A 27,079-nucleotide genomic window follows, 5' to 3' on the forward strand; every position below is an offset into this window, starting at 1 on the left:
TTCAAGAGTGGTTGCTTTTCTGGCTCGTTTGTCATGTGAACATTTCACCATCTCCTTTTTTCTTTTAATGTCTTCAGGAACATTATTTACTATATTTGGTTTCAATAATGTTTCAATAGTAGGCAAGAATCCTCTTGTTCTACGTGAGAATAACCTCTGAGCTGGACTTGAATTTAATTTGTTAGGCGTATTTCTGTGACATAGCAAGCTGAACCAGAAATCTTCTCCATTTTCTGTAGATTTCTGGAGTAATTTTTTAGCTATTTTCACAGTAGCTTCTGCTTTGCCATTTCCTTGTGGATGATTGGGTGATGAAGTAACTTGTATGAAGCCCCACTCTAGGGCGAAGGCTGAAAAATCTTGGTTAACAAAGTTAGTTCCGCCATCTGTGATTACTTTTTCTGGAACACCATGTCGTGAAAATATCTTTTTGCATGTTTCGATTACTGGTTTTGATGATAAATCTCTTAATTCTTCAGTTTCAAAGAAATCAGAATAGTGATCAACCACTATTAAATATTTTCTTTGTTTTCCTTTAAGAGTGAAAAAGAAAACATCCATTGATACTATTTGAAATGGGTATTCTGGTATAGTATGAGTCTGCATGGTAAATTTTTGCTGACTTGGTTGGTATTTATTACACGTCGGGCAACACTGAATCATTTCTTTAATGTCCTTGGACATTGATGGCCAATATATAGCATCCCTAGCTAGTTTTAATGTGTTTTCAATTCCTGAGTGTGCCCTGTGTAGTTTTTTTAGCATATCTCCCCTTAAACCTTCTGGTATTAATATAGCTTGATTTTTTAGTATTAGTTCTTGATAAACAGACAAATCACTCTGAATGCTGTAGTATGGTTTGAGGGAATCTGGTATATCCCTTATGTATTTCGGCCAACCATGCTGAATAAAGTCTTTAAGAACTATAAATGAGTTGTCCTTTGATGATGCAATTGCAATTTCTTTGATACAGCTATCAGAGATAGGTAGATTATTTAAAGGATTAATTTTTTCTATTACTTCAAATATTTTTAGATCTTTTGACTTATCAATATCCTGACATTCTAGATAAAATCGAGACAAAGCATCTGCCATGATATTTTCTTTTCCTGGTACAAATTGTAATTCTAGACTGTACCTTTGCAATGTCAATAGCATGGACTGTAGTCTTTTTGGAGCATGAAGAAGTGGTTTCTTAAATATGTTAAGGAGTGGTTTATGGTCTGTTTTAATAATCGTTTTAGCATTACCTATAATCAGCTGATCAAACCTTGTACAGGCAAACACCACAGCTAGAAGCTCCTTCTCGATCTGTGCATATTTCTTCTCAGTTGGAGTGAGGCACCGTGAGGCATAAGCAACTGGTTGGTTCTGCTGGAATAGAGCCACTCCCAAAGCTCCTTCGCTGGAATCACATTCAACAAGAAGTGTTTCATTTTTGTCATAGTATTTTAACGTTTTCAGATCACTGATAGCAGATTTGAGTGTATCAAACTCTTTTTGTGCTTTATGGTCCCATATCCATTCATTTTTATCATGAGTTAACTGTCTCAAAAATGTTGACTCTGCACTTAAATTGGGAATGAACCTACTGAGATATGTGACTACACCAAGAAACCTTTGTAATTCTTTTTTGTTCTTTGGGACCGGGATATTTGAAATGGATTTAATTTTGGATGGATCTGCCTGAAGACCTTTATTAGTGAAAATATGACCATAATATTTTACTGATGTTTGCAAAAGTTTAGTTTTAGATTTATTCAGTTTACAATTATATTTTACTAGTCTACTTAAGAGGCCTTCAAGGTTTTTATTATGATCCAGAATAGCTTCAGACATTGTATCACCCACTCCATATACTAACAAGTCATCAACAAGTGCCTCAACACCTGTTAGACCTTGTATGATCTCATTCATTCTTATTTGAAAATAATCAGGTGATGAAGAGATGCCAAATGGAAGAACATTCCAACGGTATTTTCCAAATGGTGTCCAGAAAGTGGTGAGTTTGCTGCTGTTTTCAGTCAGATTTAAATGCCAAAAACCTTTCTTTACATCAAATGTAGAAAATATCTTGGCCTTACCCAATTCAGGTAGAATTTCTTCTACTGTAGTAAACTGATGATTTGGTCGTTTTATAGCCTTATTTAGCGGGATTGGGTCAAGACATATTCTAAAGTTATCTTTTTTTTTATAATTAAAATATTGCTTACCCAATCAGTGTGATTGTCTTCTTTTGTAATGATGCCCTCTGCTTCTAACTTCTTTAATTCTTCTTTCAGGACTGGCCATAGAGCTACTGGAATCCGACGAGCTTTCTGGACAACTGGTGGAAGGCTTTTATCAATTTCGAGATCAATCTCACCTGAGAAACTGCCTCGGCCTTCGAACACCGAATTGTACTTGCTTAGTATGTTCTGTGTTTCCTGTGAATAATTACATCGTACCTCTTTGCAGAACTTAACAAGGCCCATCTGAGTGCAGGCTGTACATGACAAAAGTGGAATGTGTGTGTTATGAACAACTTGAAATGTAACATTGTATTTAATTTTCAGACCCGATATGTTTGTTTTTAGAATTATATCCATTTCACCATGAACCATGACATTATTTCCTCCAAAACCAAACAATGTTTTTTTTGATGGTCTCATTTTTTCTTGTACATAATTTTTACCAAAAATTTTTTCAGCATTATGTAGGCCGATTAGACATGTATCCGCTGCGGTGTCCAGTAGACATGTAGTGGTTTTCCATTCTTTCTTGACTCTGAATTGTAAGTCGCACTCTGCTAAATTCTTGTTCTGCTTTGTAATTATTTTGTTAATAAAATATTCTGGTTCTGAATCGCTGTCTTGAGTATGGTTGTCATCATTCACCTTATTGTCTTTTACTTCTTTTACTACTTTCTTTTTCTTGCAAACTTTTTCTAGATGATTCCTGCCCTTACAATTGATACATATGGTGCCCCAGGCTGGACAATATTTTTTCTTGAAAATATGACTGCTACCACAGAAACGACATTTGCGAGACTTGTTATTTTTTTCTTCAATTTTTTTAATGTCCGCTGGTGCAGAAAATTCTTTTAAATGCTTATCTGTCGCTTCTGCTGCTCGACATAGGTTGATAGAATCCTTTAGTGTTAAATTATCTTTCTTTAGAAGATCTTTTTTTAGTCCGATGTCTCTGATACCTAAGACAATTTTGTCACGCATCATTTCTTCTTGAAAGTTAGTGTTATACTCACACTCTTCTATTAGTTTGTTAGCTCTGCGTAGAATATGTCAAAAGGTTCATTCGGGCTTTGATTCCTTCCTAGGAATAAATATCTGTTGTAAATCACATTCTTTTTTGGAACCATTCTTGCTTTCATAATATTTAATATTTCCATACATGTTTTTGACTCTTTATCCGAGTCCGAGAGACCAAAATTGTTGTATTTTTTTAAGGCCTCGTCGCCGATCGCGCTGAATAAAATGCTTATTTTTCTGGGTTCTTCTTCCGGCGACCACATGTTTATTTGTGTCGCGCGGCAATAGTTTGTCCATGCGGAATCGAAAGATTTGAATGCATCTTCAGGATCTTTATTTATGTCGATCGTCGATGGCCAAGGTACGCTTATGCTCTGTGAGGACGTCGGCTTGGGTTCTGAAAGCCTAGCGATTTGTTCCTGCATAGACTTCAGAAGCACCGTTTGTTGTTGGACGATATCTGTTAGAGTTGTATTTGTGTCCATCTTGCTTGGTACTTGCTTACGCTGCCACCATGTTTTATTATGTTCATTAAAATCACTTTCTTAAGATATATGTGTGTTTATTTTATCAAATTAACAAGCAATTGCAACGTTGGGCAACTAGGCGCCATATTCCCAGTGACGGATATTTTTTATAAAAAAGTCAATGTGAAAATGAGGCAAAGGCAAATTGGCCATTATGCCAACACTTATCATATTGTAGGTAAATCCAAATTATCTAACCCATGCGAAGTGCGTAATTGACCTAGTTTATGAAATAAATAGTCAGCCAGAGCTCTTGTCTTGCCCGCTGCTTGGAGACAGTCATTGTGAAAATATGCCCGCACGACTTGCACTGTGGTTAGGTATTGCCAATATTTGTAATAGCATGACGCATTGCACTAGTAATGCTTTATCTTCTCTCTCCACATTTAAAACTGTGTACAGCCCACAATAAGTACGACGTCAATCGCTTGAGCTAATGAGGTTGGTGTGGCTTGTGTTGGCGTCAACCGGGAACGTTTTAGGATTCGGATAGCTGCAAACGTAACTTAGGTGCGGGTAAGGCTTATCTTAATAGCGCATTAGTTAAACGCGTCGAGGAACAGGTTAGACGGTAGGTGCGCCAAGCACTTTGTTGAGAGGCAGAGCGGGGCCAGAAGCCGCCGGGCAGCGGGGTGCAGCGACAGCCGACAAGTTGTCTGGCAGGGCCGGCAGGCGCCCCCGCCCCGCCGCGCCGCTGCGCCCGCGCCACACTAACCGCTTCTCGGAAAACGACTCCACGCCAGGCCACCGACACATTGGCGCTCCACGCACACACGCCTGATGGAAACTTACTTACCGGACGGAACCGAATAGCTCATCGGATCAGGTAAGTAGGTACATATAAAATAAGAACAAGGAAAAATAAAACACCCGTCGTGTGACAGACAGTTGATGCAAATTAGTTCGTCACTAGATTGGTCACTCATTTTTAAAAGTTTTGGTTTCTCATCAATAAGTAAGTAAAGTAAACCTGTTTTACCTGTTTTACCTTTTTATATACTTACAGTAGGTACGTGCACCACCACCACCCATTGATTAATTTTATTTGACAGATAAATGTGATGCCGTCTCCGTCTATTCGAACAAAACAAACAGAGACGGTATCACATTTATCCGTTAAATAAAATTAATCAGTAGATGGTGAAACAGGGGGTAAGTAAGTCTCCTGACAAAGTAAGGCATCGAGCTATCAAAACATAGGCATGCCAGCAGATATAAAAGCGCTGCCCAGTTACTGCATAAGTATTTAATGTTATGTAACCAGCAACCACAAATAAAAATATGTCCGTTCGTTTGTGGACACTGCCAGTGTTCTGGATCAACAGATAGGTACAGATGCGTGCCTGTAGATACCTGCTCTTGTGTGTATCGCCTGTGCACGACCTGTGTGTGTGGGCCTGGTGGTTAGTCGTACAATGTGTCTGTGTGCGTGTATAATTTATCGTCAAGCGCCGCGCCATGCTCGCTGATGCCGCCCCCTCACACGTCCGTGTGTTTATGTCCAAGTCCAACGCGCGCGTCGCGATTTACTAAAGGAATCGCTAATGGGACTTCAGTTTCTCTTGAATGAATATCTTCTGAGCGAGCAGAGCCTCGGCTTACTCTGCTATCAATGAAAGGAATGCGCTCTTTTACAACAGGGTGCCTTTGTTTAGTAATAAATAATGTATCGCTTTCCCGTCAACTAGTTAACATGGTACTAAGTAGTTATCAATGCTATTCAACACAATAGCTCATCAAACAAGGCAATCGTCAAAGCTGATATAAAGCAGTGTAGCAAACGCAATGGCATTTCGATCTGAGTTTACGGTTTTCAACGAGGCGCAATATGTATTATATGGGGTGTCTATTTGTATTTGTGATAACTGATAACAGCCCTTTAGCTTATCAATAAAGCAATTAAGAATTTATAAAGATATACTAATAAATTAAAAACACAAACTCGTGTTGTCATGATGACTAAATATATATTTATGTTTATAAAAAAGACTACATTTTTTTAGGTCGAGTCCAGTCGAGTTCATAAACTTGTGAGCAAAAATTTGATCAAAAATATATTGTAAAATATACGACACTATTGTTAACGGCATAGAATTGAAGCGTGTTCAGATATTTTGATCAAATTTTACGTAGTAGGAATGGTCTGCTCAGTTCCGGGCATAAGTAGCGGAGGAACCTTTTCAATACTAATATCGTCAGAGGAAGTAATTATTAATTATGTAAGTAAATGATTCAGAAAGCGTTCCTCAAGGATCTTTTATGGCAATTCAGTTTTACATCCTGGGGATCTATTTTTAGGGTTCCGTAGCCAAAATGGCAAAAACGGAACCCTTATAGTTTCGCCATGTCTATCTGTCTGTCCGTCCGCGGCTTTGCTCTATCAATGCTAGAAAGCTGTAATTTTGTATGAATATATATACCTATACTATGCCGACAACATGGTACAATAAAAAATACAAAAAAAATATTTATAGTACCACCCATAGACCGAGTGGGGGTGATTTTTTTTTCTCATCCAACCTTGTAGTGTGGGGTGTCGTTGGATAGGTCTTTTAAAATCATTACGGGGATATGAAAACGATTTTTCGATTCAGTGATTTGTTTGCAAAATATTCAAATTTTAAAGTGCAAATATTCATTAAAATCGAGCTTCCCGCCCCATCTAAAATTTAAACCAGTGGATGGAAAAATTTGAAAAAAATCAGGATGGTATAGCAAAAACTTACAAGGAAAACTATAACGGTTAAGTTTCCTTGAGAATTATAAGTAGTTTAAGAGTAAATAGCAGCCTAAGGTATAAAATATACCTAAGATTGGAACATTTCGTACAAATTGCGAAATCCCTAGAAAATTATTGCTTAATTTTTTCGAAATGGCTACGGAACCCTATTTCGGGCGTGTCCGACACGCTCTTGGTCGGTTTTTAAATGTAATTTGGACACAAACTATTTCAAAAGTTGTGTAATTTTGTTTAGATTAGATATTGTTTGCTACACAACTACAGATTAGAAAAGGTAAGTATCAGACGTGCACCGAAGAGCTGGCAGCTTTTTCGGACAAAGAATTAGCTTGGCTATTCAAAGAGGAGACGCTGCCAGCATCTTCGGGAATTTGTTTTAGTTTTAGGTTTTACTTTAATTTTATGTAAGTTTTTTAAGTTGATGGTAGTTTTATTAATTTAATACTTATTGTAATAAGGTGCTTTGGGGTAATTCCACGTGGATTTTTGATGAGTTGACATGACGTTTGTAATTTCGTTAATCACTCCAAGTTGGTACATTATATTTGAAGTCTTAGGATATTTCTGTCGTTTCCACTAATCGATCTTATATACTATATAAAAAGTTTCTAAATATGATTGATTTATGGAAATATTGGTATTCAAAAACTAGTTACTTATTTTTTTTGCACAGGGGCTATTTCGGAATATAGCGGGGTTATTCTGCGTGTTATTGAAAGGTGGACTTTATTATAATTTGGCTCAAGGTTCATATTTCTTTTTAGGCTGAAATTACCTCATTCATTTTTATTTTTTATTTCGTTAGTAATATCCATAGTTACAGATTTTTTCAATCTCTGTATTCCGAAATAACCCCACAAACGCAATGTGGTTCTCAAAATTTGCCGCAAAGGAATATTAAATCTACATACATTATAAAACAAAGCTGGATTAGTTACACCATTTATAACTCGAGAACAGCTGGACAGATTATTATGATCTTTGATGTGTGGATTGTAGAGTTTGTCTCCGCCCCGAATAGCAGAATAGGGGGAGAGGAGCGAAGCTGCGGGAATATACTAGTAAGTATATAAAACAATTAGAAATGCCATGTCACTTTTATATTTTGAACTAGCTTTTACCCGCGGCTACGCTCGCGTGAACCATAAACATTTCAATGAAGCAAGCAATCAAGCAAGCATGCTAGCAAGCATTTAAGCAATCATTTAAGCTAGCTTGCAAGCAAGTATGCAAGCAAGCAAGCATGCAAGCAAACATTTAAGCAAGCTTGCAAGTGAGCATGCTTCGCTCGCGTGAACCATAATCATTTCAAAGAAGCAAGTATGCAAGCAACTAAATAAACTTCATGCTACATCGTTTTGATAGCCGAAGTATCAGGTACGCTACCCTGTTCGACACACTGGAGATTTCTTTAATGTTGTTAGAGAGGGACCTATTAACAAGGAACCCTACGCCACCTGTGATGTTTGATCATCCTCGCGGAAGTACAGAAGGTGGCCCGAGTCTAAGATGATGGTGCCCTCTCCCTCTCTATGTACTTCACTTAACTCCTGAATATGCCACCTTATGTTCTCCAGCTCCACTTCCAACTGCGCTAGAAGAGTCCTAAAAGTCCGTCCGTTCTACGTAGCCAGGGTCAGTTTACTTAGGTAGCCTTGGATCGCCCGGGATTCTTAGCATCCTCTGCCCCGCCGTTACCATGAACGCTACTATGGCAAGGAATAGCGGGGCGACCGGGAACTGGGGGCCATCTCTTTGCCGTGCGCTTCATTCTGGTAGGGGTTTGCCCATAATCCCCACACTGGGCATGCGAGTTGGCGATCGTAGGGCACAGTTTATTGCACCGCCGATGCTGCAGCCCATCCGAGGCCCGGGGACTTAACTGTGCCGATTTTGGCTGCGCTATGCCGCAATCAGCCAGCTGCCAGAGCTCAGTCTGTTAGACGGCAGGGTGCACCACGGGCAGGTAAGGTTGGCTTGGGGTCCATAGATGGAGGTTGGCCCCCTTACACCACAAATAAAAAAATAAAAATCTTGAAAAGTTGAAAGTTTGAATACCTCAGACAATTACCATACTAAAGTAAGCTGGGGTTATTTCGGGAATCACTTCACTGGAATAACCCCTAAAGGGGTAATTCGGGAAAAAAATTTAAACTATAGCTAGGCCTTTTAGACTGACACAGTCATTCGCAAAAAACGATTATTTGTCATAACATTAATAGTTCAATCTTGTAGCTTATCAGGTTTTAGAGATAGCGGTGTTGGGGTTATTTCGTATTTAATTTTTTGGCACGAAAATGCACTCGATCCAAAAAAATATATATTGCACGTCCAACCGATGTCAGCGCCTCGCATCATCTGGAGAGACGCGAGGAGCGGTAAATAGGGCGTCCATTTAAGTGCTGCCAGTGGTTAAACATCAACACGTTTAGGAGAAATTTTAAATAAATGGAATAACCCCGTTTACAGAATTACCCTAAAGCACCTTACTAACGTTTACCCGCGGCTTCGCACGAGTAAATCATTAGATACAGCAGTTGAATTGAAATTCCGGGATTTTATTAAATTCTCGTGTGAATTTCTTAAAATTACATCGTGGTTCTCATTGACGTTAAATTAAAACATCCATGCCAAATTTCATGACTCTAAACCCAGCGGTTGTTATTTAGAGATTTTATTCCTATCCCGTGGGAATATCAGGATAAAAAGTATCCTATGTATTAATCCAGGTTATAAACTAACTTTTTGCTAAATTTCATCCAAATTTGTCCAGCCATTTCAGCGCGACGAAGTAACAAACATACTCAATCACTCACACTCACTCACATACAAACTTTCACATTTATAATATTAGTAGGATAGGATTAGTAGGATTATGATTTTAAATAGTTCCTTTTTTTACTGTAATTGAAGTTGTTTTGATCGGCGGAAAGGGACAAATAATGTACCACTACAGATGGGATATAAAATTCACTAAGTACCTAGTTGTAAAAATAAAGAAGCTGTAATTTTCACTTATTGTCCTCACGTCTCAAATTCATCAATTGGGATGCACCAAAAAAAAAATAACCTATAGTTTTTATTTTATTTTTGGAAAGAATAGGATATTTTAAGATACCATTTACATTGATTTTCAAATGGTTTTCGATTTATTTTATGTTGTCAAAAATTGGGACATCCCAATTCCCTACACTGTCGAATGATATTCTCGGATTTGTTTTCAAACGTCGGTCCTCTGCACGCAGCGTCTAAACATGCGCTAAATGCTATAAAATCAGTCAAAATTTACATCAGACTTCAGACTCCTACATCTCACGTCAATCCGCGCGTTTGTGTGTGTATCTCGGGTTAAGATCTGAAACCTACAACAGCATTGTAAAACTTATCATATTTTAACGCCGACTAGACAGGCAGATGATTAGATCTCTTAGGTTAACAGGTAAAAACATGATGGAAAAAACTAAGATTTTTTTTACTGTAAATGCAAACGTAACTATAAGGAATGACATGACAAATTTGAGGTAGTTAGGAACCTATTTTATGCAAAATTGTACTACTTCTCGTTCAGTTCAGACTCACTGCTACTGTAAAAGGCACTGATAAGTAGTGTATAAAAGGCCTCAGGACATACTCTGATTGTTCTCCAAATCTCTTCAATATAGAGTATTTAAACATTTCAACTAAATTAGACTGCGTTTTCACCAGTGCCACTAAGCTTTGCTAACAATTAAAAAAAATGTTTCTTGTAACATAACTTGAGTGACTACAAAACTAAAGGCCTACTAACTAGTAGCTGAAAGTTAGGTGATGTCTTACAAAATTAGTTTTGTAATATTAGCAAGCCAAGACTCAGGTTATTCCAGGGATAGTGCGACTTTCAGCTAAATTGCTCAAACTTTTGTTGTAATTTACACTCGGCTAGCCGGACGCTAGCTAGGGCGCGAGTCGAGGCCCAAAGGGGCCACTACGAAATTCGAAGTTCGTGTCGTGCCGTGCTATCCCTCTCATTCTTGTTTGAAATATATCTAAGCGTCAGCGGGACGGCAAGATACGAAGCTTGAATTTTGCACTTCGTAGTACAGATACCGGCAAACTTCTTGAGCATTAAACAAGGGAGTGGGGGAAAGTTTGCGCACCGCACCGTACACATACGAGCAAAAAAAGTACCTAACTATTTAATTAAACTGTAGAATACTTTTTACGTAGATAAATCTACTTCTAAAAATAGTTAGTTTTAATTTTTATAGATTGTTAGTGTGCGAAACACAGTGAGTAAGTCAGAGCTCTTCGCTTCCTTGATAATCCGTCTGACAGTGCTGACAGACGTTTTTGTAGCATCTGCAGTATTCTTCACTGTCTCCATGTCACTCTTTCCGTCTTTCATCATGAAGCAATAGACGTCGTACACCATGTTTCTAGCTTGCCTTTTGAAAATCACATTATTTTGTCGTGGCATGGTGTTTTTATTAAGTAAAAAACAAAGCGATACCTAAAAATCGCTTCTGCGCAGGCAAAGCCATTTGTTCAAGATGTTTGCCGGTATCTGTACCTACCTCTCAGGCGCAGCAGTGAAAGTGGCGCCTCGCCCACTCGCCCATGCCCGCGTTCCGACAAGAGCGTAGCGCCACATGCCGGCCGGCCGGCCACGAGGGCGCTGTAATAAAACCGAACCGACACGTCCTTTGAACAACACTTCCTACTCCGTCACTATACGTAAGGTCCCTGTGCGACTTAGTATGTCTTCATGAAAAACCCACCCTCCAACATTTAATCACCAACAAAAACAAAAGCTATATTCGCGTGTTACAAAAGTTATGAGTAGGTACAAGGCCAAAGATTATGTTTACACTTTAGGTACTTACTACCTTGTCGCTGACACTTCATTTTTGGAATTTTGGAATTCAATTTTATAAAATTGTGAGAAGGCTTACAGCGACAAGGTACTAGGGTGACGGCACCAGTCATGGACAGGAACCAATAATGAAATATTTTTTCCGCTAACCCAATATTAAGAAACGGATGCTACTGACTTCAAATTCAAATCATTTATTCAGTAAATAGGCCGCAATGGGCACTTTTACACGTCATTTTTTAAACTACCAGCGCTTTCGGAAAGACCATCATTGCCAAGAAGAATGCGCCGCAAGAAACTTGGCAGAAAGTCATTTTTTCATAATAATATAATTACAAATGATGATCTGATGATCATAACTGGTAAAGTTCATGAATGGTGAGCTATAAGGCATTGAATCCTTGCTGTCCATTACTGAATACTACTGTGCTTAACATGTCCATGATTGGTGCACCCTAAAGTGTTAAGATATTTTTGACCTCGATTGTAGAATGCAGTAGGTAAGTATTCTAAGTATTAACTGCTAGAATAAATCGGAATATACCTAGATAAGTAGTGCCACGAGAGTTGAAGTGAATGGATTACACACACAGTTAAAAAAGAACTGATTGCACAAAAGGAGAATGAATGAAATTAATGACTAAAATGTAATAATCCAGCTATTTGTCTCTCTCTCTCTCTGTGTGTGTGTGTGTGTGTGTAATCATTCACTTCAACTCTCGTGGCACTATCTATACTCTGATATATTCTAGCAGTTAATACCTATCTATACCTAAGTTATTAAAATAATTGCAAGCCGGTACTCTATATTTTGTAGCGAGGACCTCTTTAAATATTATGTATAAGTCACGTGTCTTCAATGTGGGATAGTCGACTACATGTTCATTATTTTAATGATTGTTCAGCGTGACTATGAACGGATGCTTAACTTGGCGGTCGGTTGGTTGGTAGGTACTTCTAATGAATAGTTACCAGTAGTTACGATAAAAAGCACGATTTGCTTGGCATCGCGGGTTAGTTACTAAATATATTGTACCTTTATTTTAAATAAATATATTCGACATTTAAGTCCCTTGAAACGTTTCGGCCCGGAAAAACCTCTAAATTTTTTATACTAAATAGGTAAGTATATGATGTGATCTTATAGCCGAGTCATTCTATAGTTTATTTATTATATAAGGCATTTTTTTTGTATACAGCTTTTACGTGTAATTTTAAGAACCTATACATATTTTCGAATCCACCAAAATTTGGTTCCGGACTTCCGGAAGATGATAAAAAAAATTGTACCCTAAAATAGGTGTTTTTAGGGTTTCGTAGCCAAAATGGCAAAAACGGAACCCTTATAGTTTCACCATGTTTTTTTTCTCATCCAATCTTGTAGGGTACCGTTGGATAGGTCTTTTAAAACCATTAGGGAGTTGCTCAGACGATTTTTCGATTCAGTGATTTGTTTGCTAAACTATTCAACTTTAAAGTGCAAATTTTCATTAAATTCGAGCGTCCCATCACCCCTTTAAAATCTAAACAGGTGGCTGGAAAAATTAAAAAAAAATCAGGATGGTAGTAAGAATATTAAACTTACAAGGAAAACTATAACGGTTAAGTTTTCTTGAGAATTATTAGTATTTTAAGAGTAAATAGCAGCCTAAGGTATAAAATATACCTAAACTTGGAATATTCCGTACAAAATACGAAATCCTTAGAAAAATATTACTTAATTTTTTCGTAATGGCTACGGAACCCTATTTCGGGCGTGTCCGACACGCTCTTGGCCGGTTTTCTTAGCAAAAATGTTATCAGTAAGGTGACCCGGGGCTATTGTAGCTGGATGGCGTCCTTACGACGCCATATTCTTTTCGGCCTATTGGCTCTGTGCACGACATCAGCGTCAGCGCCACCTAGCGTCCGCAACTTTTTCGGCTCGATGCTCTGGCGATTTGAAATTTCATCGCGACATTGTGACAAAAATCAAACCTATAACGTATTAATTTATAATACAAAATTACTGTGATACCGTGATTTGGGTGGAAAAAGGTTGTGAATTCATTTTTGGTCATTAAAATTAATGAGGGAAGTAAAATTTATTCAAAAAGCGTGTTTTATTTTCGGTATGTCAGGGTTTGTATACTTCATGTTTAGTACTTGTACTTTTACTGTAAAACGAATAGATCAAGCTATCTTATTGGTTTCTTTGAATAATAGTAAAATTATATAATTGTTCTTATATCGCTAGTAATAAATTAAATATCGTTTTCAGATCAAAATCATTTTGAAGACCGGTTTTGTGAGTATCACTCAATATAACATTTCAACCACAAACCCTTTCATAAAGAAAGTTGTTGCTGGACATGTCCGAGATGTAGAGGAATTAAGAACAAAACAGGGACAGTGTTCAATAACTCAAGCTCGCATCATAATACAAACTCCTATTAAGTACTAAAATTAGGTAGTTAAAGTCTACACAAATTGCTTTGTTAATGACAGATTCATATGAGTATGACGGATGACAGAGCCTAGATTATTTCTTCTTTTGGCCACTATGAGCGCTACGATAGATTTCATTACCCCCACCTAGTACTTCGCACCCTCCCATTACGTTGTGTTCGCCAGAAGACTGTCGTCACACAACACACATGAACATGGCGAACATGGCGTCGTAAGGACGCCATCAGACGGCTCAGATGCAATATCCTTCCAGCTACAATAGCCCCGGGTCACCTTAAACTTACAGTCAAAATATGTTAAACCCGCAAGCTGGGTCCACCAATATATCTAACAGGAAATAAAAAAAAAACACTTAAGTGATTATTTTGTAATACGTCTAATTTCTATTATGAAAAAAAAATAAGATTATTTAAATCACATTATCAAGAAATTGGATTTTAAATAATTATCATTTAAAATCCAACAATAGATGTATTGGATAATATATTAGATGAATAAGATATTGGAAATTACGTATTTTGTTAACCGATATAACATTAGCAGCAAAAATAAGTATAAAAAAGTCTCAAGGCACGTTAAAAAGACATACCTAAACCTTAACTATACTTACCTTTTATGCTACTATCGTAATTATTTTTTAATTTTTACTTTTGAAAACATAAAGCCTTTTTTAAGTTCCTTTAAAAAATAAATGAAAAAAATGCCACCAATAAGGACAACAAAAAAGTAAAAAATAATTATGCACTACCTAGCTGTTGCTCGCGACTTCATGTGCGAAGAATACGAGTATATATCCTATCCCGCGTGGGCTTTGCTGATTTCCCGCAAAATTAGCCTAAGTTAATTTAGTATAAGTACCTAGTATTTTTTTTTATCTAAGCGTCGTCGGTGTCGGGGGACCACTAAGGTTAACAGGAAACTAAAGTACATATGTTTTTTTATTAACTTAGGCTAATTTTGCGGGAAATCAGCATAGTAACCGCGGGATAGAGATAAACGAATTCTTCGCAGATGAAGTCGCGGGCAACAGCTATGTACCTAGTGCATAATTATTTTTTCTTTTTAGTTGTCTTTTTTGGCGGCGCTTTAATTTCGGTCGTTTTTTTACTTTTCGTTTTTTTTTGTCGGGGTTTTTTTTATTTAAGTTTTTTATCTCATGTTTTTTAAACTGATATATTTAAAAAAAAATGTACTAGTGTGTTGGATATCCTGGCTGCAGCATCAGCTCGTCGTGTTGCCACCACTGCATTGTATGTAGAATCAATTACTGATCGAAACGAATCCAAACACGATATATCTGCTATGGTTTTATCAAGAGTGTACCTAGACCTACTAGTGCTCTGGATATCCTTTCTGCAGCAACAGGCCGAGAATTCCATAATCTTGCATAGTTATCCAAATAGGTCCCAAATATGTTTGAATAAGTAGGTAAAGTAAATACCCATTATGCGTCTAAAAATTCCTACCGCAGCGAACAAAAGAGCTGATGATCTTGAAACGGCTGAACCGATGTTGATAAAACATGTCTAAGAACCATCGCTAGAAAACCTGCTTTCAAATAAAAAAAAACGCATTCAAATCGGTCCACCCGTTTAAGAGCTACGGTGCCATAGACAGACACACAGCCAGACATACAGACACACATAGCGGTTAAACTCATAACACTCTCTTTTTGCGTCGGGGGTTAAAAATTACATTTTTATAACTTTATTATTACTAAATTAAGAAGAATTCAACGGCCGCTATGAAGTAGGTACCAAAATCTTGACACATGGCAAAACTATGAAGTTTCTGAATAGGTATAAATAAAAAAACGCATTCAAATCGGTCCACCCGTTTATTAAAAGCTACGGTGCCACAGACAGACACACATAGCGTTCAAACTTATAACATCCCTCTTTTTGCTTCGGGGGTTAAAAATAAAGGGGAGGTAAATATTCCTCGTGGGTTTAGCGTGATAAGTCCCGTTTATGGTATTTCTACTCTATGGATCGTTTTTCTCGAAGAGCTGTCGCCTCGATTAGGGGCAGGCAGAGTGAGTTAAGGAATTCTTGAGGGTTTGTTGAATGCGCTGACACGCAGCTAGCGTGGCATTGAAGGTCGTCGGATCCAGTTACAACGCCCTACCACACAATATTGCAACTTTATACCGAAATTACTCAGGCTTAGTAACTTGTTAGTAAGTAATACTTACTTGTTTTTTGCCCATGATTTCGCGTATCGCTGTCCCGAGGGGATTACGCAACTGTCCGGTATAAAAACTAGGTATCTCGTCAGCGTTTGCAGATGAAATTAACAGATATCTAGAGAATATACAACATGTTGCGTTTGACACCTTGAATTATGAAACTATTTAAAAAAATGCAGCAAAATGGTATACAGGGTCTTGCTCTGGATATTCTGAAAAACGATCATAGTAACAGGTATAATACCTACTGTCAGCATATCTGGTGAGCTAAGTGCCATAATTCCAACCAAATATGGCCCAAGCGCAGGGCTTAATACTCGGACCAACGGAGTATCTTATTTATGTAAATGGCATGTGTAAAATATTCCATCAGGGCCCAGTATACCAATTTGCTGATGATACTGAGTAATCGGTGAACATCCCGTAAAATCCATATCGAAAATACAAACTGAAACATAGATGCACCGAAAAACCAGAAAACGAGACCAGCGCTGGAAATCGAACCCAGGTCCTCAGCATTCCATGCTGCGTGCTATACCGCTACACCACCACTGGACAGGAATACAGACACAAATTTCTCCTATGCACCACATATCTCAGCTTGTTTGTTTCTTATTTAGTCACTTAAGCAGCGACACTAGCCTAGCGACATCTATGCTTTAGCCCACATCGAGAAACTTTCAGCACTCCATTGGAACTAACCGCTCACCCGGACTAGAGATGTTGCTACTAAGCAATCAAAAATTAAGATGGTTTTTTGGAGTTTTTTTTTATTTATTTTGAGTTTATTTCTGTTGAAGTAAGTATTTAACCGTAATAAAATTCTTACAATAAGTACTCCTAGATAATAAAAAGGAGCTTTAATCCTGATATGCAGAGACTAAAGTAACATTTTAAGAGCGTGAAAAAATAGTTGAGTTACTGCGTTTATTGAGTCAGTTAGTAAAAAAATCTTGTGTTCGTTTTATCCCGTGTAAAGATTTAAAAAAACCGGAAAATTGATTTTAGCAATTGGAATTGGTCTCAAAAAAACAATGTTTATTTTTATTTATTTTTTCAGAAAACAGGCGAAACTAAGACATATTTGTAGGATTTTGGTTTTAGTTGGGTTTAATTTTTTTAATCCTATACGTATTTACTTATAAGTTACCGAAATTACTTTTTGCCTGTTGTGCATGTTGTGTGTTGATGAAGTGCCGGTTTTAATACTATATTTTGGGCCGTTGCGTTATGTGGTTTATTATTTATTCATGCGACTGGAACCTGGCGAGTAAATGTCTGTGATTGCGCAATATTAAACGGCTATTGGCAGGCCAGGCATTTGAAGATCGAAGTAGAGCTGTACAAGGAAAACATTTTTCTGCGTCACTATTGACTATGAAACTAATTGATCCTTCTTAATGAAATATCAGCGAGATAATTACTGATACAGCTACTGTATGGTGTCATCCATTTCTTCGAGTTAATGGGATATCTTTTCAGGATATATTATCTAATCTACTATTACCTCATACATACCTTAACATGTAGGTAATACAGGCTTAACATGTCAAGGGACATCGTAAGCAAGTAAATAGTACATAACAATAACGAAATGTGTCTATTTGATTTAATGCCAAGAATATTAACTTTGGTATTTACTTCCCTAACTGGCGTACCTAAATACCTAATAAGTTTTACTTATATCAGAGGACAACATACCATTTTCACTCGAGTCCGCATTCTGGGTGACAGATTCCTTCCGAGTTCCGACCAAACCAACTGAAGGTAGGTGAAAGCATGATCACCTCATTAACTTAATTACAACTGCATTCTTAAATACCTATGACCTGTTTTTGACCTGCGCAAGTGTTTTGTCTAAGAGTAAGTAATCGATTTTGATAATTGCACACGGGATTGTGGTGTGAAACTCAGTGATGCATCAGATGGCGGCGAATTTAAAAGCAGCTATTAAAGGACTTCGAACGCCGGCTTATCGTACCTTGGGGTCACAGTGCACGGTGCAGTATGTAGGTAAGCAAAACACCCGTCTCATTATAATTATCGCACAGGTCGCGGATCCGTGATAGGATCGGACGGACATGTTGACAATTAGTCACGACACGGCTTGAATGCGCGTGATACAGGGCACGCTCGCTGGTAGCGTGAAGGCAGAAATCAACACATTAACATGTTAATCCTAAATAGGTATTTTTTAGGGTTTCGGAGCCAAAATGGCAAAAACGGAACCCTTATAGTTTCGCCATGTCTGTCTGTCTGTCCGTCCGCGGCTTTGCTCAGGGACTATCAATGCTAAAAAGCTGTAATTTTGCACGGATATATAAATAAACTATGCCGACAAAATGGTACAATTAAAAATTAAAAAAAAATTTTTTAGGGTACCTCCCATAGACGTAAAGTGGGGTGATTTTTTTTTCTCATCCAACCCTATCATGTGGGGTATCGTTAGATAGGTCTTTTAAAATCATTAGGGGATTGCTAATAGTTGTTTATGTGGCTGGTGCATAATGAGACTCATATGCGGACGAACTGACTACATGAAGTAAACAAACCCTGACATAACGAAAATAAAACACACTTTTTGAATAAATTTTACTTATCTCATTTAATTTTAATGACCAAAAATTAATTCACACCCTTTTGTCCACCCAAATTATGGTATCACAGTAATTTTTAACCGACTTCAAAAAAGGAGGTTCTATGTTCCAAATTTGTATTTTTTTATTTTTTTTATGTATGTTCACCGATTACCTACTCAGTCAATTGTAGACCGATTTCAAAATTTTTTTTTTAATCGAAAGGGTATTCTTCTGAGGATGTCCCATTGTCACCAAGTCAAGATCTGATGATGGGATCCTCGGGAAATCGAGGGAAAGCCTCAAATTTTATAGGCACACCTAAGGCGATTTTGGCATTTTTATTATTAGCATTAAGATGAGCATTTACATTCAGACCTTGATGACCAATGGAACTCATCAAAGCTAAGTAATGCTCGCTCGTCTATAAACGATCATGATTAATATACCTAGATAAGCGACTAAAAAGAAGCTTCAAGTTAATGATTCTTTCGAACTGATCTGATGCTGAAGCCAGAAGGTAGGCAACGGAACTCTGTTATAAAACAAAGCAACTAAGTAGTGTTTGGGCTTAATGGAATCGTTGTGAGATGTACTTTGGCTACGAATCACTAAAAAGTGAGAAATAAAGATTTTTTTTAACAAAAAAGTAAAACAAACTCCAAAAAAAAACAAAAAATGGAACTGACTACAAAACCCTTGAAAATATTTTTCTAGGTAGGTACGTACTAGCTCGAAGTTGGTGACTCAGCACGACCTAGCAGGAGGGATTGAAACCCATAGTATGTAAAAGAGGTAGACGACTATTGTCCCATTCCTGCTGGCTCGTGCTGAGGCACCGACTTCGAGCTAGTAGGTACGTACCTACCCAGAAAAATATTTTCAAGGGTTTTGTAGTCAGTTCTATTTTTGTTATTTTTTTTATTTTTTTGAAGTCGGTTTCTTTTTTGTTAAAAAGTTTTGTATTATAAATTAATACGTTATAGGTTTCATTGTTTGATTTTTGTTACAATGTCGCGATGAAATTTCAAAACGTCAGAGCATCAGAGCCAAAAAGGTTGCGGACGCTAGGTGGCGCTGATGTCGTGACTTGATGTTTACTCAGTTCCCCAAGAGATGGCACTATGCAATGTATGGCAATTAAAATTGTCGTTTCATTTTGTTGTATTAATTAATCAATTATTCAATTATATTGGTTGATTGATATCCGTACCCCCTCTTCTAAACTAAGAGTTAATTTGGCAAAATCATTCCTCAGTGGCTTATTCATGTCGTTCGAATGTCACACACAACGTACCCTTGGAGTGGCAAGCGTCCGAGTCCCGGCACACCCTTGTTTGGCACGCGACCGGCTCCCGGCAGCCTGTCAAAAAACCCTTGAGTGCTTCGATCATCAATACGTAGTTCGTTCATCAAAGCTTGAGTGGCAAGCGACCGGCTCCCGGTCGTTGGCGGGTGTCGTATTTCACTAATAAATATAAACTGGTAGACCTATATCTCGCTTGCTTATTCTAGCAGAAAGCGTTCATAAATAGACAAGGATGGCATTTATTAACGGCCGCGACAACACTACGGAAGAAATTTCGTTCTTATCGGGTTCGTTTTCGTAGGAGGGAACTCTTTATATTAATCGTTAATGGCATCGACTTGAAACTTGATAGGTACCTACAGCAGATTTGTAGTTCGGATGATAATGGAAGCAGGTGTAGTCAATAAAATAGTTATAAATTCTTATAAATTAAAACCTCAAAATATGTAACACGCGCTCCACTGTACATGCAGTCATCGTAAGATCGCTCCATTATTATGTATTTAGCCATTATATGTATTTGTGAACGTACAGTTTTGGCGGTCTAGACTATATTCCTCACATAATTGCTGCATACAAAATGAAAATGAGCGATACGAGTAGGTAGGTAGGTGGCTAACCAATTTAATTAAATGATAAGAATTGTTATTTGTACACTATAATTAAAAAGTCATGCTTCTTACGACGTTGCAGTGGTCGGCTTTGTTCGCCATATTCGGTAAATTATTTATTAATTCTACCCGCAAGAAATAATGTTTTTATTGAATTGATAAAAAATATCACATTTTTTCAAAAAAATACACGCATGCATCAAATATGAATTATTTTGTCTACTTCATTGTCACATAAATTTTACGTATTATTATAGTTACACTGCTGGTTTAGTTTTGACTTTGTATCACATGGGATAGCGATACCAATTTTACGTATTATTATAGTTACACTGCTGGTTTAGTTTTGGCTTTGTATCACATGGGATAGCGATACCAATTTTACGTATTATTATTGTTACACTGCTGGTTTAGTTTTGGCTTTGTATCACATGGGATAGCGATACCAATTTTACGTATTATTATAGTTACACTGCTGGTTTAGTTCAGGCTTTGTATCACATGGGATAGCGATACCAATTTTACGTATTATTATTGTTACACTGCTGGTTTAGTTTTGGCTTTGTATCACATGGGATAGCGATACCAATTTTACGTATTATTATAGTTACACTGCTGGTTTAGTTTTGGCTTTGTATCACATGGGATAGCGATACCAATTTTACGTATTATTATAGTTACACTGCTGGTTTAGTTTTGGCTTTACCAATTTTCATAGACAAATAGTATTCCGCATTTTCATGAAAATTTGTTCAGTGGCTTTTGTGTAAAACAATAACAAAATCCACCCTACATCATCCTCATTAGTACAACAAGTTTTGCTTAGTTTGAGACTAGGTAAATTGGTGTCAAGTGTCCCATGATATTTGTTTATTTATTAATTATTTAGAGTTTATTATGTACATATTATCTAACACCGTCCGCTTTACGCGAAACTTTTTTCCACGCACGAATAAAACATGGAACCAGTGTCCTGGGACAGCGTTTTCGGAGCGGTACAGCTTGGGATCGTTAAAAAAAATCGGGCAAGTGCGAGTCGGAATCGCGCACCGAGGGTTCCGTACACATTTATAGGTATGTAAGTAAACGGGAATCGTGTCTTGAAGATATTTCTCGCTTTTTCCGAGTGAATTAAATCATCTAGTGCAGTGATTCCCAAAGTGGTCCAGGTGGACCCCCAGGGTCCACGGGAGACTTGCTGGGGTCTACGTAGGCGTGAACAAAAATGGGGTCCATAAGATGTTAATGGGGTCCACGAAAATGTATCTGCTTTTGATAGTAAAGAGCCAAAATGTAAGCATAGTTTTTATAAGGGCTACCTACATTGTTTTAAGTACCTAACTAAGCAGATAATATTTAATAGGCAAGCGACTAGACAGAACTCAGAAGCGACACAATTTTTATTTTTGGCGACTACGACTTTAAAAATGTGGTAGAAATGTAGCGCAGGGGGTCCACCGAAACCAGTAAATTTTGAAAGTGGTCCACGAGAAAAATAAGTTTGGGAACTACTGATCTAGTGTATGCAGAGCCCTACTCTTAAGCAAAATGTAGGCAGTGTGGGGTCAGATTATATTGGTCTTTGATATTTACAGACAGACAAAAAATCAAGATTTTCAGACTTTTCTAGTTGGTTGTGTTATAATAGCTACCTTCATACCAAATTTGTAGGTTTTCATTCCCTTGCAAGTTTCGAAAATTTGCGGAAATTTGCAGCATAAACGGCTGCATCTTTTGATTGCGTTGGCTTAGAAGTTTTTTTTTTGGGGGACAGTGTATTTGATATAAATTTCAGCTTGATACCTCCACGACCACGCGTTCCCGAGAAAAAGGGTCTCGACGTCTTGTCTTGACAGACAGACAGTCGGACAAAAAGTGATCCTATAAGGGTTCCGTTTTTTCCTTTTGAGGTACGGAACCCTAAAAAACCGGTCAAGTGCGAGTCGAACTCGCGCACGCAGAGTTCCGTACCATTATCTATACACCATTAAACATTAGCAAAAAAGGCAAAAACAAACAAGTTTATGTATGGGAGCCCCCCTTTAATATTCATTTTATTTTAATTTGATTATTTATTTTTAAAGTGATTATTCTGTGAATATTTCAAGCCTCTACCGGTTGCCGTTATTTAATATCGAGCAAAACACGGCAAAAAAATAACGTTAAATATTTATTTTATTTGTTGTTATAGCGGCCATAGTAATACATAATCTGTGAAAATTTCAAGTGCATTTCTAGCTATTACAGCTTAAGAGATAGAGCCCTGTGACAGACGGACGGACAGACAGACAGACAGCGGAGTCTAAGTAATAGGGTTCCGTTGGCGACCTTTGGGTACGGAACCCTAAAACCGAGCCTATCAGTCTCTCAAAGGGCCGGCAACGCACCTGTGATACCCTTTTGGCAGGGATTCATGGGCGGCCGTGATTGCTTTCCATCAGGTGATCCGCATTATGTACGTTTTCCCCCTCTATTATCTATCTAGAGTTTTAGATACAATGTGATCAAAGCACATTTAGGTTCAGATAAAAACAAATGTGATCTTTGATGCTTTCACACGGACTCTTTTGTCTGTCAAACAAAAAAATACAAAGATGGCGCCAGTGACGTCACTCTTTAGTAAAGTGTACGTAGGTAATACCTAAAGTACCTATAGATAAATATCAAAGGTAAATATGGTAAATACTTACTTATGTTTTTTTTACCGAACAACTATAAAACGTACTATACGAGGTACCTATTATGAGTGGTTGTAAGTGTGGCAAATGCTGACTGCAACAGGGTTTTATCGAGAGTCACATACGAACTTGTCAAGATATAGATATGAGAATTTATAATATTGGTTATCGTTGAAGTAATTAGGTGCAAGTAACGCTTAACTAGATGATATTTATTCATTGCAGGTCATTGCCAGAGCCATGAAGCAGACATGGAGTTCAAACAATTCCCAGCCCCTGATGGTCACAGGTATTTTGACACCATCCCACTAATATTACATTATGAATGCGAAAGTTTGTACATAAGTCTGTTTGTTTGTTACTTTATCACGTCTAAACCATTGCACCGATTTAGATGAAATTCGGTATACTATACGGATAGTTTGAGTCCCGGAGCGGGTCAGACATAGGATAGTTTTTATCCTGGAAAATCGCATAGTTCCCGCGGGATAGCGTTAAACGAATTCTACGCAGACGGAATCGAGGGTAACGGCTAGTTTATCAATAATTCAAAGCCCTGATAAAAATACTTTTTGCTAACTTTTATTGTGTCAATTAGAAACTTTTTTTCTGACTGTACTTTTTGCTGGCTGTATATCTACTTGCATTGTAGTCCGTTATTAAGTATATTATGTAGGTATTCCAAATTTCAATTTAGTCCGACCACTACAAGGGAATCAAAACTAACTTGCAATATTTCAAACAAACAAATAAAGTATCCGAGGTGAAGTGAAAAAAAAAGCTTGTATAAATATTTCGTTAATAAGTAGGGAAGTGTCTCTTATGTTCGTTTTCGACTATTTTAGTTGTATTATTCTTTCTTGGGCTTTAAATTCAGTACTTACCATACAATCCCGTTTTAAAGATCTCAACTTCTAACTTTCTATCTCAGGCATCGTCCTGAAAGAACGCGAATGTGCGATCATCGTAGGTTCGCGCAAATTTTACTCGATGCCTCATACAAAACAAGTGAACTTTTTCAAATAAATATAGATGTACTAGCTTTTAACCGTGGCTCCGCCCGCGTGGTATTCGGTTATCGCGCGCTGTTCCCTCGGAAACTGTGCATTTTTCCGGGATAAAAATTAGCCTATGTCACTCTCGGGTCCATAAACTATTTCTATGCCAAAAATCAAAATCACGCGTGAAAGACGGACAAACACACAAACATACAAACACACTTTCGCATTTATAATATTAGTACCTATAGTATAGTATAATATAGTATAGAAGTATGGATTGACTAGGAACAAATAATATCGATATACGAACAAATGATATTATTTGTTCGTAGTGTATTGAATAATGTTTTGCCGTCGTATTTTGTCGGAAAAGTTAGTATTTATCTCGTATTCTCAATTATCTTCAAAACATTATTCCATACATCATTCGCACCTTTAAAATTAAATTGATATAATTCGAAATTTTCTCATTTTTAAATTCAACATTAGATATCATTTAATAATATTGTGAGTTTCTTGCCGGATTCTTCTCAACAGAGGTTTTTCCGAACCGGTGGTAGATTTTTTTTTGACATTCATAAGTGCTTGTTATGGATGATGGGTGACACTCTTTCCCAGCCCGGATAATACCGGGATGGAAATACCGACCCTGTTTTTCGTGTACACGCCTATAGAAGCTCACGTCAGTTTCTACGAGTATGGGCGTGTACACAAAAAACAGGGTCGGTATTATCCGGGCCTGGAAAGTGTGTCACCCTTTGTTATAGCCTAAATTAAATAAAGATATTTTGACTTTGACTTTGACTTCAACCAGATTGTGTTATATTTAAAATTTATTTCGGAAATGTGAATATTTCAAATTGTTACAGTTTCATTTTAAAGGTGCGATATATTTACTTAAACCTAAAAAAGTAATTTGTCACTAATAAAAAAACAAAGCAAAAAATAGCTGGCATGCACACCTACGAGTAGTGGGGTGCAAATCCATGATTGTGTTCTAACTTAGTAGTAGTTCCCAAACTGTGCGTCGCTTACGCCCCGGGTGCCCGGACTTGACTCCTGTTCGCCTTCTTAGCATCGTTTTGCATGCGACCTACTTTGAAGCTAACGAACCTTCTTGACTCGCAGATGCGGCGTCTGCCCGACGTACATGCAAAAGATATGTGCGTTTGATATGAGCACCAATTCCACTTACATCTTCGACAACCACTGCATAATGGACCTGAAGAATTGCATAGAGGGAACTGGTATGTTGAATAACGCTCATTTAACAATTATTATCTATATATGCCTATACCTAGGTACTAAATTAGCTGTCAACGCGATTTCGGACGCTTAAGCAGCGTTTCCATCAATAATGTGCGAGGATGTGTTGCGAGGGATGTGTTTTTCATTAACCAATAGAACGTTTCATTTACACATCCTCACAAAGCACATCTCTGGTGGAAAGCTGGTGGTGGTAAATGAAGCGTTTCTATAGGTTAACATATTCCTCGCAACACATCATCGTAGGTACATCTCTGGTGGAAACGCTGCTTTAATATACCTACTTACTACGTTTTCTACCTGTGTTAACTATCTTACTCCCAAATTTAAAAAAAAATACTACAGGTTTTATATCCTTCTCCTTTTTAGGGTTCCGGAGCCAAAATGGTAAAAACGGAACCCTTATAGTTTTGCCATGTCTGTCTGTCTATCTGCCCGTCCGAGGCTTTGCTGAAAGCTGTAATTTTGCACGGATATATAATTAAACTATGCCGACAAAATGGTTCAATTAAAAATTAAAAAAAATATATTTTAGGGTACCTCCCATACATAGACGTAAAGTGGGGGTGATATTTTTTTCTTATCCAACCCTATGGGGTATCGTTGGATAGTTCTTTTAAAACCATTAGGGGTTTGCTAAGACGATTTTTCGATTCAGTGATTTGTTTGCGAAATATTCAACTTAAATTGCAAATTTTCATTAAAATCGAGCCCCCCCCCCTCTAAAATCTAACCCGGTGGGTGGAAAAATTTGAAAAAAATCCGGATGGTATTAAGTATATCAATCTTTCAAGGAAAACTATAACGGCTAAGTTTGCTTGAGAATTATTAGTAGTTTGTGAGTAAATGGGCCAATCAATTATTTTACCAACACTTTGGGCGTCTCCTGCGTTACCAAAATTGTCTCTGGCGTTACCAATAAATCGTACTTCCAACAAGATACTTCACTGTTTAATCGGTTGAACTTACATAGGATAGCATGTATTCATGTACACCATCTATTAAATTACAAAAAAACATGTTTACTCACAAAAATCTGCAATCGTTTGGAAAATGTCGCGGACAGATTAGTGTCTGTAAAAAAGTTGATTGGCCCAAATAGCAGCCTAAGGTATAAAATATACCTAAACTTGAAAGATTCCGTATAAAATACGAAATCCTTAGAACAATATTACTTAATTTTTTCGTAATGGATTCGGAACCCTGGTTTGGGCGTGTCCGACACGCTCTTGGCTGTTTTTTTTTATTAGGCTAAAATGAAGTCACGTTTCTTTTTATCCCCGAACGTACAGTAGGTACTTACAACTAGAACGTGTGTATGTCGCTCGGGACTCGTCGGTTTTCTTCGTTTTCCTGAAGATTCACATGAGAAAGGGAAATAAATCCGATCTTCTGTTTCGAGTTCCTAACGACATTAACAAACTAGTTTAATTATTTGGTCATTCGCATTTGCAGATTTCACCCCGCTCAACTATGAGCACTGTCTGTACTTCGGCAACTTCGCTTACGTTCACGGCTTCAAGTACGAGGATCAGGACTACGACGAATCCCACTTTATAGTCACGGGCAGCCACAAAAACCCAGATTTCGTTTGAAAATATTAAATATAGCTGGTGACCGCGGCTTGGCCCCCCG

The 27,079-nt window shown here is 37.6% G+C and overlaps 1 protein-coding gene across 2 annotated transcripts; it reads left to right on the forward strand.

The window, feature by feature from the left end:
• Positions 1 to 4,367: 4,367 nt before the first annotated feature.
• On the forward strand, positions 4,368 to 27,079 carry LOC141426370 (uncharacterized). 2 transcript variants are annotated; one of them, XM_074085237.1, is made up of 4 exons: positions 4,368 to 4,601; positions 23,403 to 23,466; positions 25,307 to 25,425; positions 26,900 to 27,079. In XM_074085237.1, the coding sequence occupies exons 2-4, from the start codon at positions 23,429 to 23,431 to the stop codon at positions 27,037 to 27,039; spliced, it is 297 nt and encodes a 98-aa protein (XP_073941338.1). In that variant the 5' UTR covers positions 4,368 to 4,601; positions 23,403 to 23,428; the 3' UTR covers positions 27,040 to 27,079. The 2 variants fall into 2 exon arrangements, with proteins under 2 accessions (XP_073941338.1, XP_073941330.1); XM_074085229.1 differs by lacking the exon at positions 4,368 to 4,601 and adding an exon at positions 20,531 to 20,606.

This window comes from Choristoneura fumiferana, chromosome Z (assembly GCF_025370935.1).
Source record: "Choristoneura fumiferana chromosome Z, NRCan_CFum_1, whole genome shotgun sequence".
Lineage (NCBI taxonomy): Eukaryota > Metazoa > Arthropoda > Insecta > Lepidoptera > Tortricidae > Choristoneura > Choristoneura fumiferana.

Bases quoted from the DNA above. Each gene is read 5' to 3' on its own strand.
- LOC141426370 (XM_074085229.1), top strand. From the start codon at position 20,561: ATGCTTCTTACGACGTTGCAGTGGTCGGCTTTGTTCGCCATATTCG. The intron at 20,607-23,402 runs GTAAATTATTTA...TATTCATTGCAG, and splicing joins GGCTTTGTTCGCCATATTCG to GTCATTGCCAGAGCCATGAA. The intron at 25,426-26,899 runs GTATGTTGAATA...TCGCATTTGCAG, and splicing joins GAATTGCATAGAGGGAACTG to ATTTCACCCCGCTCAACTAT.